The sequence below is a fragment of the Lepidochelys kempii genome, chromosome 5 (assembly GCF_965140265.1).
Source record: "Lepidochelys kempii isolate rLepKem1 chromosome 5, rLepKem1.hap2, whole genome shotgun sequence".
Lineage (NCBI taxonomy): Eukaryota > Metazoa > Chordata > Testudines > Cheloniidae > Lepidochelys > Lepidochelys kempii.
The window spans coordinates 35,703,740-35,723,375 of record NC_133260.1 but is presented as its reverse complement, the minus strand read 5'-3'; the positions used below and the strand labels follow the sequence as shown (position 1 = coordinate 35,723,375).

Sequence of the window (19,636 nt, the reverse complement as noted above, 5' to 3'; positions counted from 1 at the left end):
ATTTGGTAGTCTCTAAGGTGCCACAAGTACTCCTTTTCTTTTTGTTAATACCTACCATAAGTTTTAAGATAGAATGTAACTCCATCTCATACAGAAAATTCATTGCAAAAAATGCAAAATCAAGACTAACCATAAGTAATATATTCTGGGGAAAGCGAAATCTACAGCAATAGAATAATCACTAGGTAAAAACAGAGTTTATGTGGTAGAACTGATAATATTTGATGATTTTAGCATACGTCTATGCTTCAAACTGGGGATGTAATTCCTAGCTCAAGGAGACATACTCATGCTAGCATGCTTAAAAATAGAGTGTAGGCATGGCATTTTAAGCAGCGGGAGGGGCTGGCTAGCCTACTCAAGTATATACCCACCCTAGACACTAGTCATGTATACCAGGGTGGGGAGCAGAACACGCTAGTCCCTCCCACTGATTGCGACACCCCAAAGCTATACTATTTTTAGCAAGCTAGCACCAAGCTAGCGCAGGTATGTCTCAAACTGGGTATTACAACCCCAGCTTGAAGTGTAAACATACCCTTAGTGATCATGTCTGTGGTGGTCAAGATCTGACCTAAAGAACATTCACACAACTCAATGGTCTTGATGAGTACTGCTTACTTGTGACAAAGGGATCATTTCACCAGCTCTATGCCACCAAGGGAATACCCTTGTTCCAAAGGAATTGCCTGGTGGCCAGTTCAGGCAAAGCTAGGGTAAAGAGTATACATAACCTAGAATGAGAGCCCCGTATTGTTCTCTTATGAGCCAGTATTCACATGGCTTTTATGGAAAGCCAGTTGACACCAGAAAAAGAAAAGAGCTGGCTTAGCAGCATATTTTGGAGAAGGAAAAATATATAACTATAAATCTCTTAATGAGTTTACAAAGAAAGACTAAACATTCCCCACTGAAGAGTGGTTTTTAAGATAATTGTTTATTTTATTATGGGTTGCTTTCCTGTGCTGCAAACAATCATGGAATGGACTATCTTCAAACAGAGAAATGAAATGTTGCCCGGCAAGGAACTTTGAAATTAAACAACTATTTTTAAATATTTATATTACTTTATTCCATATGCTTTTAAATAAATCTTCAAGTCTCTTACCTTAGTCATCCAAATTTTACATCCAAACACCAGAATTATCCAGATGGTGCAATTGCTGATCTCACACTCGTTCAATCAGACCTGGCATTTTCACTCAAGGCTGGCAAGAGGCTGCAGCATTGACCGTGCCTTTGCAGTAGATGCGGATGACAGCAGTTAGGAGTATTCCATGTGCTGCTGAAGCACAAGTAACATTTTGCAAGTGACCGAGAGAACCACATACTCCCAACCCAAACTATGTACTTCAGAACGCAGACCTCTTAGCAAAATCAGCAATTTTAGAGCAGCCAGAAGGGCTCGAGTTAGTAGCACTTACTGTTATTGTTTCAAAGAACCCAGGAAAAGAACATGCATCATTCAACATATTACTGAAGCTGGCCTGGTAGGATTGTGCAGCAACAGCCGGACAGGTGCATGCAACGTATCACAGAGCTGCTACTCTCAATGAAAATGAGGGGGTGAGAATTAGCACAAGTCACTGGATGGAGTATAGTCAACGTAAGAGTAAACCAACTGTTGTCTTGTACATACATTTTCATTGAAGTTGGAAACTTGGCAGTTGAACTTATAATTGGTCTAAACCAGGGGAGGGCAAACTACAGCTCACACGGGCTGTGTCCGTCCCATCAGACCTTTTAATCCACCCCTCAAGCTCTCCCCAGGGAGTGGGGTCGGGAACTTGCCCTGCTCTACTTGTCCGGTGCTCCCGCCAGGGAGCAAGGTCTTGCCCCACTCTGACACTCCAGCCAGGGAGTGCAGTCGGGGGCTTGCCCTGCTCCACCTGCCCGGCACTCCCCAGCCCGACTCACAATTCCTTGATGAGCGCCATCTTCCCACATGCAGAGCCACACTGCACAGGCTCAACCGGCACCACTTACCCTGACTTCACCATGCTGTTTCTGGGATCAGAACCCCGCCCCTACATGGCAGCACGCCCAATCCCCGAACCGCCATCCTCCTTGCACCAACCTCCACCTAAGCTGGCCAATGATCAAAGCCAGCAGCATCACAGGATACCGAATAGAGTATAATAGTGTAATACCCAATAGTGTCCGATTAGGAACCGCAAGCTCCTTCATCGATCACTCCCCGAAGCACTGCTCCTCCCAGAGACTCTCCTCATTTATCATCAGCCAATCACCTCACCCAGACCCTCCAGGTCTCCTATGGCCCCACCCTCAAGATTCTCCAAACTGCCATGGAGCTGCATCCATCCCAGCTGGGGTGCCTCTCCCTGTGGTGGAGCCTGGTACAGCTGCCTTGGTGTCACTGCTGGCAGGGCCCCTAGGAGTCCCTGGTACTGCCCCGTAGAGGTCCCCTGTGTGCCACACCCCACAAATCCCCTTCCCCCGACCTTGATAATTTTGTGAGCTTTCATGGCTCGCCATACAATTTCCATACCCAGATGTGGCCCTCAAGCCAAAACATTTGCCCACCCCTCATCTCAACCCTTTGAAAAAATACCATCCTTACTGCCATATGTGGGCCAAATGCAGCCTCCATTATACCCATGAATCATAGCCCTGTGAGCATATGACTCTAAAGGAAACTAAAGGTTTAATCTGACAAAAATTTGTGACGGCAAGACAAACCAAGGTTGTGCTTCAAGTACAATATATCTTCCTCTTAACAGAACTCTTACCTCACTAAGATTCCGGGAAATTATTTTTACCAGATTGGACACAAAACTAACAGCAAGGAAGGATCCTACAAAAACTCACACACTGAAGATACTACTGATTTTAGAATAATAGAGCTTTAGACACAACAGTTTTTCCTTTTGTTCAAAACACCAATCCTCCCCCTCCTTCCACTGGTTCCAAGAAAAAAACCCAAACAGGATTCTCAATTTAAAAAAAAACAACAACTGTGTTGTTACCCGAATGTGTTCAGAAATAATCAGCAGCTACTAGTTTTTCCATAGATGAGAAACTAAATAGTTTTATAAGGGGACAGAGCCAAAAACAGTGCAAACTAACTTTGTACAGAAGACGGTACGGTCTATGTAAGAGAATACCAAGTGTTAAATTAATAAAAGTTGTATTTCCTTTGCTAAAAGCAGGATAATCTTCAAAGGCTTAGGAACCCTGTTGCCTCTACAGTACTAACCAGACAGATGCTTTACCCAGCTCTGGACTCTATAACCTCTCCCAATTTGTTTATTTTGTAGAGGGTTCCTGGTTTTGACCAAAAAGGAAGAGTACAAGACATCTCTAACGATCAGTGTGAGACCAAGTATGTCTCTGGGCAAGTGGTATCTTCAGCTAGGTGCTATTTTTATATTTCTGAAAAGATGCCTGATGTTTTGGTTAATGCTTTTGATAAACTAGATATTTCCTTTCAAGACGTGTCTATTTGGGGAAGAGCAGTAAAAACTGAACACATTCCACAAAACCTTGAGGATTATCTTGGTTTTAACAAAGGAGGCATGATTTATTAGAGCATCATGTGTGAACAATTTGCAGTTTCAAGCCAGAATTTTGTGTCCTGATAAGATATATCAAGGAAGTTTCTGTAACACTGAAGCAATCCCGAAATAGACAGGACAAAAAAATTAGAACCACAAGTGTGCAACAGAAAACTAAGTTATAGCTAGTGAGCTGAGACAACAAAATTAAGAGATCAGGACAGACATTCCTTCTGTAAAGATACAAGGTGAATACACACATACAATCTCATGCCCCTTCACTTTTCAAATACCGACCTCTTCTAAATTGGCAATAAAGAAACCCACCACATTTGGTTAGGATAAACAGAACAAGGCTCAAAAGAAAAAGGTATATTTATGGTGAATTACCTTTTTCTGGTTGCCTTTGGTTGGTGCTTCTGTGGACTGTGGCCGTACTCCAAGCTATTTCCTGAAGTATAAGGTGTGCAGAAGACTACCGGCAGGAGGGTGTGGACAAGACCTCATTTGTTCCCTAGGGTCTTAGCTTTCATTTTTAAAAGTTAAGTCTGTAGCCATGGTTGTGAAGAAAACTTCCAAAATGTGAAGCAAATATATGTTATGCTGAGATGTCTGCCTCAATTTGCAAAGCACTTGAAACAGCTGAGGTGTGAACTCCCCCATTGATCTCAATGTGTGCACTTAGCTGCCAGGGATAAAGCTCTGTTAGCCATTTTACTGTATGCAAAACGGAAAGGAATATCACTGTTATAGCAAAATTTGCTAATATTCTGCACATTATAGGTCAGTGATGTATAAACACAAAGGACACAAAAATCAACTGAATCCAGAGCATCATTAAAGCAATCTTGTCTGGCAGTTAAAGCTCAGTTTCTTTTGTACTGCAAAGCAACTGGACAACAGGAGGGCAGACACTCAGTATCACCTTTCTAAGGTATGTGGTCTTGGGGTTAGCCTAAGTGTGGTTTACCCAGATGGTAACTGCATGAGCTGAGAGAGGAAAAATGGGAAAGGTTTGTTAAATCAGATTTGAGAGAGACATTTGAGAGAGAAAAAGGCCCCAGACAGCTGTTCCTTGGGACAGGGCAATGTTACTACTGCCCACTAAAATTACATACATTTCAGTCAACATGAAGGCAAAATGTTTAACATCTAGTAAAATCAAGATTTAAAATGTGAGTTTTGCTATTTTAAGAGAGAAGTTTTTTTTAAAAATCCCTGTGATCAGCTGTTTTGTAAAACAACTTCCCTATAGTCAGCCTCAGGATGGATCCATGACCTTTTGTTTTGTACAGAAATAGTGTGCTTAGAATACAACATGTGATGTTCAGTATTTAGCTGACAGACTTCATGTGTCGGAAATGGATATTATAAAAGCCTACATCTTAACAAAGTCAAGATAAAAGCAATCAGCAATACAAGACATAATCCTCAAGTTTTTATTAAGTATGTTTACAAGCAGACATCTGCAATAGCTCTTTACAGGCCAAAGTGACATGTCATCTGGTGTATACAGTATTTTACCTCTGACATATTTGAAAAGTTAAATTATTTTGCAGTTACAATTTTAAATTTAAGAAAGCCCTTTATAACAGAGTCTTCACTCTCAAAGCATCTTTTTGCAACGTTGTGTAGTTCACATACAGACTATGGACTTGTAACTGGTAACTTGGACCAATTTACTGTTTTGTTTTGTTTTTAAGAACAAAAAAATGAGAGAAAACTGTAAGGGGAATTTCACACATTCTGAAACAAAGAATACTCACTGCCAAAGTATCATCAGTAAACACTCTTAACAGTTTTTGTAATATACTTTCAAGAGTGGAAGTCTTGGTCCAGGATGTATGAAACTTATTACAATGCCTTTCACAAAGTATACCAAAAGTAGCAAGCAACTCATGAAACACTGTACATTTAGTAGATCCATATTTCTGATGGAACCACAACTTTTCAGTAACACCAACAGTTTTTAAACATTTTAAATATTTTACATAACTAAATTCTTTACTGGCTAGTTAAGTGAACATCTCTCACTTTACAAGTCTTTAAAAAACAAAAACTTTTGTATCAAACCAAAATCTATAACTTGGTACTGTTTTAGTCTTAATCCCATGACTCATCAGCTGCTCTTGCAGTATATGACATAGTAAGTCCTCCTGCGTTCATACTGTCTTTGCCTTGGTAAGTCTAGAAAATAAAGTTGATACTAACTTGTAGACATGTTAATTTTAAAAAAAAATTCATCTGTTTTAACCTGAGTCAAAGCTATATAAAATCTTACTCTTACCATGATTGTGTGTATATATTATATATATATACATATATATATATATACACACACACACACACGAGTAGAAAATTTGTTAGTGATTTATTTCCCTTCTGAGGCGGACTTCTCCCCCACAGTCAGACATTTGGGCTGTGGCTGCCTCCCTGCAAATAAAGACAGTTCAGATTTGTCCGTACAATTATGGGGTTTGGCCACGCCCATTCTTCTATTTGGCCAGATAAATTCTTACAAAGTTAAATGGAAATACTGAATTCCTAGGCTCAAGCACCCCCCACCCCCCCAACTGCAATCCCCCAAACAGAATACTGACATTTCCTGGTCTAGTCTGTAGCCAATAGGTCTAATTCTTGGATATTCCCACCTTTGAAAGATGTTGTTCAGGATCTAGTTTTTGACAGAACACTCATGATCACCTGAAAATTGCCTACTGAGCTGATCCTCTAGGACATTCTGTAAGCCTGGCAGATATAGAGCCACTTGATGGGATTTTATGATTGTGCCAATTCCAGAGACTAAAACCTTTATAAAGGGAAAAGGGAGAACTGTGCTCCTTCCTGACATAATTCAGTGCAATTGTGTTGTCTGTCATTACTTGACTTGTCGATACATGCAGCAGGGTTAGACAACTACTGTGCACACTAGGCAAGTGGCTCCGAGTTCTAGAACATTTACATGGAGGTGACTTTTCAGGTGAATCCAGAAGCCTTATGTCTAAGGGTGGTCTATATGAAAGGAATTCTCAGGCAACCTGTACCCTCATGTCCACGTGGTATCTGCTGGGTAGTTACTGATTTCAGCCACCTTTGAATGGATTGTAGGTCAAGTCTGATATGTGGTATGATAAATATACAAGTCTGAGGCATGCTTTTATAGATGTCCATGTGAGAGCATGTAGATGGCTGATTAGGTCTACCAAGGTCTGGAACCTCACCTGTAGTAGATAAATTCTTGCTGTTCTCAGATCTATTCTGGCTCCTGTTAATTGCATCCTTTAGGCTGGCAGTGTGGACTTCTCTGTTGATCCCAAGACCCAGTGTGAAAAGGAAGTTCTAGTATCAAGTGGAATTATTCACCTATTGTGGTTATCTTCCTTGAGTGACCCAATCATCGAGATTTGCGTATAGTGTCCCTTGTCAGCTCACCTAAGGAGACAACTGCTAAATATTTGAATACCCTCGGTGCTGCTGAAAGGCCAATGGAAAAGTTTCTGTACTGGTAGTAGGACACTTCTACTTTGAATTGGAGATACTTTCTATATACTGGATGTAGAAGTAGGCATCTTGCAGGTCGAGAACCATAAATCTGTCCTGGGGATCTAACAAAGGCATCATCAAGGCATGGGGTATCATTCCAAATCTGAAACTTGAAATTTGGAATGGCTCCAGATTAGCTCTTGAAAATGACATCAAACTTGCTGCTGTGAGGCTGATATGGGGTGTGCAGTAGAGGAAGAAGAGTCAGAGGACTGCTCATGTTGAAACCTCTGCTTCTTCCTTAGCAACTTCTATTCTCTTTGTGGATTACAATAGTAAGCAAAGGGCCTCTGTTTGGGATTTGGCCTGCCTTATTTTAAGAGCTGGCACATAGGCTCCAAACAAGCAAGGCCTGGGTCTTAAAACTGAGAGAATCAATAGGCACCTTAAACAGGTCACAACGTTCAAATGGGAAGTCTTCAATGATTGTTTGAACCTCTTTTGGTATTCCTGAATATTGAAACATGGAGCTCTGTATGGGCAACTGAAGTGACCATTCAACATGACACTGTATCAGAAGTGTTTAACAGTCTACAGTAATATTTGGACCACTAGCTGTCCATCAGATACAATAGATTTCAGCTCTTCCCTATGTTCTTGTGGGAGTTGTTCTATAAACAGTGAAATCTTGTCCCAAATGAGGTAATATTTTGACAGACGTGCCTGGTGATTTGAGATGCGCATCTATAGACTCAAAGACCCAGTTATTTAGTATGGAAGTCTTCCTGCCAAACAAATCAACGTTTTGCGGGATCTTTGTCTCTTGGAGTCATCTTTGGAAGCCTTTGCTGTTTGTACAGTCACCATTATCAGTAATCTAGGAACTGGATGGATACAGAAATATTCAAACTCCTTAGCTAGGACTTGATAATGTCTACCTAATTTTTAGATGTGGGTGCCAAAGATTGGCGGGGGGGGGGGGTGAGAGGTGCCACTTATTTGCTGGTTCCAGTAGCCCTTTGTTAATGAACATGGCAAGCCTTCCAGGCCCGGAAGATGTCCAATAGTGCAAAAAAAAATCCTGCAGATTATCTCCACAGAAATCTCCAAGGTGTCTGTCATATGATGTAAAAGATCTTGAAAGATTTTAAAAATAATTCAGCTAACTAGAAGAAGAAGAAACTATAACCTTTTCTGGTGAGGAAATGGACATTGCTGCTGGAATCATAGTCTCTTCCGTTTCCTGCAGGTGTTCTTCCTCACTGTCCTGTTCTTGCTGACGTAGGCTGTGGAACAGTACCAACAGACTCTTCAACAGACAATGGACAAGGACATGGGAGTGGAGACTGAACTCTAGAAGGGGCAAGCAGAAGTCTTCCTAGCTGGCTGCACACTCAAAGTAGGCCAATAAGGCCAAGACCGTATATTGTAGGGGGTAAGAGGCTGGGGCCATGGGGGTGGATATCAAGGTGGCTGCCCCCCATGAAAACCTTGCAGTCTGCTGCAAATTCCCTATGAGACCAGTAGGGCCCATTTAGAGTGAGACCTAAGTAAATGGATGGAGCATTCCTCCCTGCTGCATTCAGAAGGGAAGGAAGAAAAGAAATACTCTTTCTTTAAGTGGGTACCACTCCGACTGGTGTCCTAGGGTGTTCTCGAAACCCCACCACAATCAGAGCACCAGCATTCATCAGTACTGTGGCAAACAGTTTTCTAATGGCAAACGAGAGCAGCAAGGGTGATTGTGTCTGTGCTGTCACTGTGTGATTGCTCAGTACAAAGAATGTCTTCAATGCCTAGAAAGTAAGTACCTGAAGTATCAGCAATAGAGCCATTGGCACAGGAGTCATCAGCACCTCATGCACTGATAACAGTCCCAAGTTATCAGATACAGGGAAGTGTGGACTGACACTTCTGGGTACTTTGTGACTGGTTTATGCCAAGTTATTAGAGGAACCGAATGTGAGCCATGAACTGCCTTTTGGCTGAGCAGCATGAGAAGATGCTGTGGTATGGTTAGGTTTTTGCTTCATTTTACTAGGCCCCACAGAGGATGACCTAGGGCCCTGCTTGGTGTGTGAGGTGTTCTTTCTTATCCCTTTCTGAGGGCTGGGTGTGTGTGGGGGGGGGGTGTCTTAGATGCTCTACCTGACTCTGTAGTTGAAAGTTGCAGTCTGCTGGACGAATGACCCCAGGAGCTTGGAGTAGGGCCACAGTCCACAGAAGCACCAACCAAAGCTGTTCAGGCTTGGTAGGGCCTTTTGTCTTAAGTTCAGAGGAAACTCTTTCTAATCTCTCCAGGAGAAAGTTCAAGATTGACCTCTCTTGCTTCCAAGAAACTGCAGAAAAAGGAGCAGAAGACCTGACTAAATACTGGGGATGTATCCCTCTCCAAGGTAAAAAAGAGGCAGGTAGGATTTGTGTTTTTAAGTGGAATAGCCACACCACAAGAGGAGCCAGTTTTGAACCATAGAGACTACAATTCAGACACTGCTATTTGATCCCAATACTGTGGGTTCACTAAATCTAATAGAAAAAAGGGTAGGGTGGGTTTTGTTGGTGTATTGTTTTTTTGTTTGTTTTTTTAAGGCAATGGATAAACAAGACTACTCTGCTAAATAGCATCAGGGAAAAAAGATGCACAATGTCCAGAGTAACCTGACACTGCAAGGGCCCCCATTTTGCTGTCATGGGAGTTAAGAAGAAACAGAAATAGCTGGGCCCACTCCACCCTTTATGCTCCCAGATGGAAAGTACAAATGCAGACATAGCTCAATGGATATTGGCCAAAAAAATCCAATCTTGAGTACATGCACACCATAAGTAGAAACCATGTGGTCAACCACTCAAAGAACTAAAAGACAATTTTCTGACTAGACTGACGAAGGTATTTTAGCTGATCATTTCATACAGTCATACCTTTTATTTGGGGCATTGATGGTTTTGAACAAAATGGGGGAAGAATGAGCTACTCTTTTTTATGGTTGAAGTAAACCTGGTTCTTGAAGATGATCTACCAAGAACCATGACCTCTAAGAGCAGTGATGCTGGAGATTTTTGTTGCTGTGGTTGAAGGTAAGTATATCTTGAAGAAACGAAATACAGGGCATTAGATGCCATTTATTTTAATGGATGAGTCTTGGGATTTTGCAGCCTCGTAATCCTAGGTATGGAAGACAAGGCAGAAACAGCCTGTATTTATAATACTGTTTTACTCAGACATAAGATCTGATGGTGGGAAGCCAAACCCAAGACCAGGCCATACTGTAAGAAACCCAGGAGGAGCTGTAAAATGCATTTTGTTAAATACATTTTGTTATTTTGTTAAAATCAACCTAAAAAACCCTGTAAGAATTCTGTCCAAGTTCTTGATAAGCCATGAGTATGGGAAGACTGTGCAAAGATAAAGGTGTATTACTTTGTAGAGACCAACAATCTCTGGTCCTTTTCTCTAGTGAACACCCTCAACTTTGTGTTTCAAATGGATGTGAATATGTCTGCTTAGCTCCCTGGATATCATCTAGAAAAGTGGTTCTCAACCAGGGGTACATGCATCCCTGGGAGTATGCAGAGGTTTTCTAGTTCTTTGCCTAATTTTACAAAAGGCTACATAAAAAGTACTAGTGAAGTCCATACAAAACTCCAATTTCATACAGGCAATGACTTTATACGGCTCCATATATTATACACTGATGTAAGTACAATATTTATAATTCCAATTGATTTATTTTATTATATGATGAAAATGAGATAAATTTTTCAGTAGAAGTGTGCTGAAACACTTTTGTATTTTTAGGTTTGCTTTTCTAAGCAAGCAGTTTTTAAGTGAGGTGAAACTTGGCATACGCAAGACAAATCAGACTGCTGAAAGGGGTACAGTAGTCTAGAAAGGTTGAGAGCCACTGATCCAGAACACTTCTTGATGAAAGAGCCATCCTGAGTTATCTGCTGATAGTTTATTCAGCCTATTTTTGTTTACTTGATCCACTTGATGTATGGATGGCTTCCATGGAGCTAGCCAACCTTACATTCAAGAGAGATCATTTAGATAAGTTGGGAAAGGATGCTTGTAAGCCTGTCACTGTGTTGTCTAACTCAGCTCAAATGGGCTGCTCTCTGAAAAGCAGACAAGACCACTTGCATCTCTAGAGTATTAATGCTTCAGTCTCTTGGAGTTAAGCCATGTTGCCTGTATATTGCTGTGTCCCAGATGCATTCCCCCATCCTGAAAGGCAGTTATCTCTAACTTTGAGGAGATAATCCTATCATGTGGGCTACCCCTTTACAGCAATTATGGGACTGCATCACCACAAACTCTAATGTACAGTCTTGCCAATGGAGTAATCCCTGTTTGTGAGACCAGAAGACCTAGTAGCCGCAGGTACAGATAATGCTGTTACATGCTGGATCTTTTAAAACTTTGCTATATTAAAAAGACAATGGCTGTCTCCTTATATGTCTCAGACGCAGACATCAGGCTGATAGTCCTCAGAGTCAAAGAATAAGAGCTCCTCCTTAAATCATAAATTCAAGTGCCCGGAGCACTGTAGACAGAGGGCCTTTGGCTTGCTTCCTGAGAGGTCCACAAGTATGGTGTTTTGATTAATATGTTGACTAAAGACAAACTTCTCATTCAGACTGAAACAGACTAAAGGGTAATGTTTTGTATTAGTAATGGTGAATTTCATGAGAAAACTGAAAAAATTGCTTTTGACAAGAGCCATGCAGAATATGCAGTTTCTGCCAGATTCACGGACGTTAGCATAACTCCATTCTGAATTTTGTCTTAATTGACTTGTCCTGTCTTTTGACCCATCTTCACCAACTTTTTAGAACTACGTTAGAATACAGAGCATGACCCTGGGCATCTCTTCTCTTGAGTCATAGGTTCCTGCCCCTAACTCTAGAAGAAGAAATCTTTCAGGATTGTTTGATCTTTCCATTCTTAAGAAATCAGGAAACAAGATGAAGAGAAGTAGAGGAATCTGAAGAAAGTGCTACACAGATACTATCTTCTGTATCCACCTATTTGAAGTTGACAGGAACCAAGTGTTTGAGAAAGGAGACATCCTGGCTCCTCAGGCTTTTTCTGGATGAAGATCTGGTTGTGGAAGTAGGGAATCTGATCTGTACGCAGGTTTTATTGCACATCATACTGTATGTAATTTTTTTTATTTATATATATATATATATATATATATATATATATATACATATATACACACACACACACACTTTATTATATATATAGTTTTATATATAAATAAAACTAGGAAAGCTGCTAAGGGGAACATCCCTAAAAGATATCAGACCTTCCACTGGAGAACAAAGAGTATCCTGTAACTTTTCCGTTAGAAGTGACTGGACCGGGAGTTTGAGAGGATCTTTGGACTTACCTCTTATGAGATCTTGTTCAGTGTGGTTTGTTGAGTCCCAAGAGATAAAGAGGACTGGACCCCATCCCTATAGAAGCATCACCAAGGGCATCTCAGGAGATGTGGGGTGACAGGGAGGTCCAAAAGTCCATGATCAGAGCTATGGAAGAGCTCCTTTTCTGTGGCTCCTGAGGTGCTCTCCAATCAGCTGTTATTACTGTTTATTTTCCTTTTTTGGCCTGCCAAGCCACGATCAGGGAATGAGCAGATGTAAGCAGGGCACAAAAAGTGAGCTCATTTGGTCAAAAAACAATAATAATAAAAAAATCCAGGAAATTTTGGTCCCATAAGAAAGAAAATGGGGGGCAGGAGGGTGATGGATTTTGGCCATTGCTGCCCCAAAGTTATGCTATGGAAATGACAAAAATAATGGATGAGGTGGGAACATTGACACACTACTTTGTTCGCATAGCTGGACACAGAAAATCTAATGGAAGGGTGAAATGAAAGGTGGCCAAGCCCTGAGTCTCACGGACAAGTCTGAACTGCCCCCAGAATGCACAGGAAGACAGGTATAGCCCAAATGTCTTGAAACCAGAAGTGATGTCGGGATCCAGAATATGTTCTGCAACAACTTTTTAGCATGATCATGGAATTATTTTGCTCCCATCAATATCATGTCTGGATAAGCAGCACAGACAATGTGCTCACTTCTACATATAAGCTCAGACTGGTGAACAAGTGAGCCATACCAAAGCAGCTCAATGAAACTCACCATGCACCTCCTTCATGGAAGGCAGATGCAACACTTCCACGAATGTAGGTGCTTCTGCTTCTAGATTAGTAGCTTCAGTAAAGCTAAGTGTCAAAGAGCAAGGGAATGAGAGAAAAATTAGGGGGCAAAATAAAAAAGCAATGAGGACACTAGGCAAAAGTAGGAGATTGAAACAAAGAATGACCCCCCCCCCCCCAACACCCAGTCAGAAACACACAAAAGTTGCCTCGAGAAAGGCAAATTCACACTTCTTGATATCATGGAAGCAATTGGAAAACTTGATGGTCTCCTCCGAAGGCAGAAAAATCAACAAAAAGAGCCTCTAAAATGGGAACAATTTTTGGATGTCGATTCATTGCCATTAACTCAAAAAAATTAATCACAATTAAAAAAATTAATCGTGATCAATCGCAGTTTTAATGGCACTGTTAAACAATAGAATACCAATTGAAATTAAATATTTTTGGATGTTTATCTACATTTTCAAATATATTGATTTCAATTACAACAGAATATAAAGTGTACAGTTCTCACTATATTATTTATTACAAATATTTGCACTGTACAAATGATAAAAAATAGTATTTTGCAATTTACCTCAGAAGTACCGTAGTGCTCTCTCTCTATTGTGAAAGTACAACTTATAAATGTAGATTTGTTACATAACTGCACTCAAAAATAAACCAATGTAAAACTTTAGAGCTTACAAGTCCACTCAGTCCTACTTCTTATTCAGTCAATCGCTAGAACAAACAAGTTTGTTTACATTTATGGGAGATAATGCTACCAGCTTCTTATTTACAATGTCACACAAAAGTGAGAACAGACATGGCACTTTTGTAGCCAGCACTGCAAGGTATTTACATGCCAGATATGGTGAATATTTGCATGCCCCTTCATGCTTCAGCCACCATTCCAGAGGACATGCTTCCATGCTGTTGACGCTGATTAAAAAATAATGTGTTTATTAAATTTGTGACTGACCTCCTTGGGGGAGAGTTGTATGTCTCTTGCTCTGTGTTTTACCTGCATTATGCTATACATTTCATGTTACAGCAGTCTCGGATGATGACCCAGCACACTGTTCATTTTAACAACACTTTCACTGAAGATTTGACAGAATGCAAAGAAGGTATTAATGTGAGATTTCTAAAGATAACTATAGCACTTGACCCAAGGTTTAAGAATCTGAAGTGCCTTCCAAAATCTGAGAAGGACAAGGTGTGGAGAATGCTTTCAGAAGTCTTAAAAGAGTGACACTCCGATGCAGAAACTACAGAACCTGAACCACCAAAAATCAACCTTCTGCTGGTGACATCGGACTCAGACAAAAATGAACACTCGTCGGTCCGATCTGCTTTGGATCGTTATCGAGCAGAACCCGTCATCAGCATGGAAGCATGTCCTTTGGAATGGTGGTTGAAGCACAAAGGAAATACAAATATTTAGCGCATCTGGCACATAAATATCTTGCAATGCCAGCGACAACAGTGCCACGCGAATGCCTGTTATTACTTTCAGGTGACACTGGAAACAAGAAGCGGGCAGCATTATCTCCTGAAAAAGTAAACAACCTTGTTTATCTGAGCAATTGGCTGACCAAGAAGTAGGTCTGAGTGGACTTGTAGGCTCTAAAGTTTGATTATTTTATTTTTGAATGCAGTTTTTTGTGCACAGTTATACATTTGTAAGTTAAACTTTCATGATAAAGAGACTGCACTACAGTACTTTTATTAAGTGAATTGAAAAATACTATTTTATTTTTACAGTGCAAATATTCATAATAAAAAATAGAAAGTTAGCACTCTGCACTTCGTATTCTATGTTGAAACTGAAATCAATATATTTGAAAGTATGGAAAATATCCAAAAATGTTTAAGTAAATGGTCTTCTATTAAAGTGTGATTAATTGCGCGATTAATTTCACTTGACAGCCCTAGTATTAATGTTTACGTCACAAAATTGTTCTTGAAGAAACCTCCCCTTCCAAATACAGAATTTAAGTTCAGCCTCTTTTTGGCAACTCCTGAGAACCGGCTGTAATACAGATGTCTGTCTCCCTTCACTTTCTCTCACCTCTGAATTCTACACACATTGATAACATTTCTTATTTCAAGAGCCATCTTGACCAGACTGTCCTAGCCACTCAAACGACAATATTAAAGAACACATAAAAGCCATTTTACACATGGACCTAGGTTATAAACATTTTCCAAAACCAACAATTCCATTTCTTTGTTCCAAAACTTACCTTTCGAGTATCAACAGACGCAAAGATATTTCCTCTTGGATTGCTAAAGCCAGTTCCGTGAGCACTAAACGCAATTTCTTCCAGCCATGATGGAACTTCCTGCTGAGCCTACAGAAGAAAAATTGCTAGTTTAAATTCTGACTCGATTGCCAAATTACATATTAAGAGTTTTTCAAGTGCATCACAGGACTGATGGCTAGTCCATCCACTAAAATTAAGTCTTAATAGTATATGAAATGAGAACATATTTAAGTTTGAAAAAACTGGGCAACATACATCTGAAAGCACTTTAAGCAGAGGTTGGGCTATGTGGCTGTCTGAAACAGAATCAAAGAAAGTAATGGCTTTTCCAATGTTCCCACAGCGTCCAGTTCGCCCAATCCGGTGAACATATTCATCAATAGTGGAAGGAAGATCAAAATTAATAACATGTTGAACATTTTCAATATCCAGGCCTCTTGCTGCTACTGAAGTAGCAACAAGAACAGGACATTTTCCAGAGCGAAAGTCCCCAAGAGCCTCTTCTCGCTCTCTCTGTTCCCGATCACTGCAAATAAAGAAAGCATTGGTTAGAATACAGATTTTTCTCTAAAGGCCAGTGAAACACAAGATTAAGATACTGCAAGTCAAAGATCAACAAGCTATGGATAGTAAGAGACATGGGCAATACTGGTATTTAAGAATAAAGAATGCTTCAAATTTTATAAAACCAAACTGGCAACATTTCACTGAGAAGTAAAACTATTAAAATATACAGCAGGGATGCTTAACTTGCACCTCTAGAGATACATTCAGCTCTGCATGCTGTTTTGATAATATCTCCTCACTTCTGGCCTGGGAGTGCAGTGATCATAGAAGCACTCTTGCAAAATGGCAAGGGGACACAAATGCGGTGGGTGGAAGGAAAGGTCTAAAGTAAACAGCCAGAAAAGAGGTGTGAAGGAGAAAATACGAGATGCTGGAAATTGCAAATCAGTTTTGTGGTTTGAGACACAAAAGTCAGATATGTTTCTATGTTCGTACTAAAGTTGCTTCAATATACATTTGCAATATTATGCTGCATCAGTGTACTGTGGTGATAAACAGGTTTACCTAAGACTACAGATATCTAGTCAAGCATCAGTCTATCAACACACTATTTCTTCCAATCATAGCCAAAACAATTTCTGCCAGCTCCTTGTTACCAGAGCCCGAAGAGAGGATGCCATGGATTCCCAGCTGAATGCCCCCTCTTGACCACTCACTACACTGCAGTGAAGGAAACCATCTGCTCAGTCCTTGGGTGTTTTATGCTTCCAGAGGCTGAATGGAGCCCAGCTACTGCCCCAAGTCTTGGGGCCTATGCACATTTAGGGCACAGACCCTTTGTCTAGAAAACCTAATGAGAGATGGAATCTGCTGTCCAGCTGCTTAGCCCCTGGGCTCAGAGCTGACCCTTCAGACACCACCATAGTTTCAACATACCCTCAGATCTCCACCCCAATGTGTGAGCCTTTTGGATTACAGTTTAACACTCTCAGGAGGCCCTTTGTAACTGTAAACACACTACACAAGATTCTCAACACCACTGCTCTTTCAGTTAAGAGAGCACAGATAAGTTAGAAGATAATTATCCTAGATGCCCCTCACAAGGTCATCCCTCCCTTCAGAGTCCTCGTGAGCACCACGTGTTCAGGAACGTAGGCAGGCTGCCCTGCCTCATCGGGTCTCTACAAATTGGGCTGCTACTCCATCTTGCACTGGAGAAAAATGTCCCCCTGAACAGATCAGTTCCTCCCTTTTGGGTTTATTTATTTATTTTATAACCATGCAGGCGCCTCTGTCAAGAGACTCCATCAGGTGACCAGTGCACCTACTAGGTGACTTCATTGCTACAATATTTATATTCCAATTGATTTATTAATTTTATAATACTAATCTATTTATTGCTACAGTGACCTGCCCAGAGTTCAGATTTGAAAGAATGGTTTGCCCAGAACAGCAGCCATCTGTCATTTAGATGGACAGTCAAAGTTTAATTACTGTTAGGCTTTTGTCTTGGAATTTCAATCCAGCATGGAAGCAATAGCACAAGAGACATGACAACTAGCCCCACATTCAAAATGGAGTTTGCAGCTTGGTAAAGATACAAAGAGAGCCAATCTCAGACAGAGTTAATAAATTGTCACAGGGAGATACGCAGACATTTCCCTGCAGATCCCAGAAGCAGGTACAACTGTTAGTCGGAGGCAAGTGAATGGTGCAGGACTCACCCTTAACCTCTTGACCTTCTACAGCTAAAATTTTTGGCATCTTGATTGACACAGTAACTATTTATATATGTTAGGCCCAAGGAATAGGGTTTATATTTGCATTTCTTTTTTGTCCAAATCAAAGAACAGGAAGTGGTTAGATAAACACAAAAATAGATGTGGAAATAAGATAGGAGGGCAAAACTGAACTAAAAGGAATAAAGCAGAACAATTAAGGGAGAAGGTAAGTTAAAAAGAGTTACTGGAGGGCAGATCTTCCTGCCAAAGATGGCAATGGCTTAATTTATAATGGCTAATTAACTTGTAACTTGGCCATTTTAGATGTTTATTCTAATGTTATAAAATGATTTCTAAGCTCCGGGTGTTATAGATCTGGAAGAACTTGTGCTGATGTCCTCTGGCATTGGTATCATGCAGACTCTTCCAGCTGTAGTTCACCCACAGATGTGGGCATCTTCTGTTCTCATTTATATGGGTGTAAACTAAACATGACCCCTTTGAAGCCAATAATTTCCACAAGTATTAAATTAGAGCAAAATTTGACCTAGAGTCTGTGTGCATGCCTTCTTTGAATCTGTGGAGGGGAAAGGAGAATACGGCACAGATTTCTGAACAGCCCAGATGTCCTAATGTATATTACTCTTTGTTTATTTCCAGAGAGTCTCTCTTTTTTCTGTGTCCAGATAGAGAGCAGAAAGATGGAAGATCTCTACGCTGGGTTCTACAGTAAACTGCATTGCTCCTCAGGATGAATTCTTCTATTGCCTTACATATTAAAAAATGCAATATGGTGATTCTGTAAATAAGCATCATGAAACTCGTGGCCCGCATTATAACCCTTTATCCCCTGCCACTACTATGAAATCTTTTTTTCAAGATTTGTACCCAAGATTGGTAGTTTCTGAATTCTGTAAATCACTTTTCTGTTTCTAAATTTGTGAACAGTGATGAGAATACTACAGATTAGATAGCACAGATTAAAATAGGGTTGGGCATTTGATTTACCCAAAAATAATTGTGTGACCAGTCAAATATTGGTCAAATATTTTGTAACACTAATTTATTAGCTCAGTAACAAAAAAGAGGAAGACTTTACGATCTTCAATAGGCTCAGCTTTAGATACTTATGCCTAATTACAAAAAACAAGTTAATTAACAAGTTGTTTTAACTTTGAAAAAATGTAGCACACAATGAAATGAAGTTCTTAAAAAAAACTTTTTAGCAATTTAAGTTAGCATTAAAATGTGAATGTTATTCGAGACTGAACAGTTACAAATGAAAAGAAATTAATCAGAAATAGAACAAACAGTAGCTATATAAAAAAATTAATTGTAAATGCACTTATGCTAGGTAGGCAGCAGGCCACCTTTTCAAACCACTCAATAGCCATGCACTTTGTGTGTGTATTTGGGTCAGAAGTTTAATGACTGAACCCTCCTCTCTCCCCCCCACCTCCCTTCTAAGTTAATTTCAGTATGTTTGTCTAGTCAGTTTAGACTGTAAGCTTTCAAGGCAGGAAACGCATCTTTAAACGTGTTGAATATCGTTTGTATACCACGATGTACAATGATGGCCTGGCTTACAAGTAAAGGCATACACAGAGTGTTCGTTCTAGGAGATTCCTGCCAGTTAAGATGCTCAATTTTCGATTAAGTTCACCTTCTTTCCAAAATGTGGCATTACCATGTAGTAAAGAGAGTGTTCAAGACATTTAAGCAGGTTTGCTAACAGATGGGGCCACAATGCAATAAAAAAGGTAGGCCACTACCTACAATAGGACATTCTTGCAGGAATAGTTGTCCATGGTCAAACAGGCATTCAAACCAACTGCCTTGCCAAGCCTAGATTAGAAGCACCTTCCTTTCATACTTGATCTGTGTTCTAAGGCTGCTTTAAAAGAGGTTCCTGCTTTTTTGCTTTAAGATTTCTTGTTGGTTATACTGCAAGGCTGCTCCAGACCCATGGGAACTCATCAGATCATTCT

At 40.3% G+C, this 19,636-nt stretch overlaps 1 protein-coding gene across 8 annotated transcripts in view; it reads right to left on the bottom strand.

Annotated features, from left to right (window-relative positions):
* Positions 1-4,949: 4,949 nt before the first annotated feature.
* Positions 4,950-19,636, bottom strand: part of DDX4 (DEAD-box helicase 4) — a 104,821-nt gene continuing 90,134 nt past the window's right edge. For all 8 annotated transcript variants that reach the window (XM_073343953.1, XM_073343952.1, XM_073343958.1 and 5 more), the window contains 3 exons: positions 15,676-15,946; positions 15,400-15,507; positions 4,950-5,702 (listed from right to left, as the gene is read on the bottom strand). In XM_073343953.1, the coding sequence (XP_073200054.1) occupies positions 5,619-5,702; positions 15,400-15,507; positions 15,676-15,946 (463 nt within the window). In that variant the 3' untranslated portion in view covers positions 4,950-5,618. The remainder of the gene's footprint in view (positions 5,703-15,399; positions 15,508-15,675; positions 15,947-19,636) is intronic.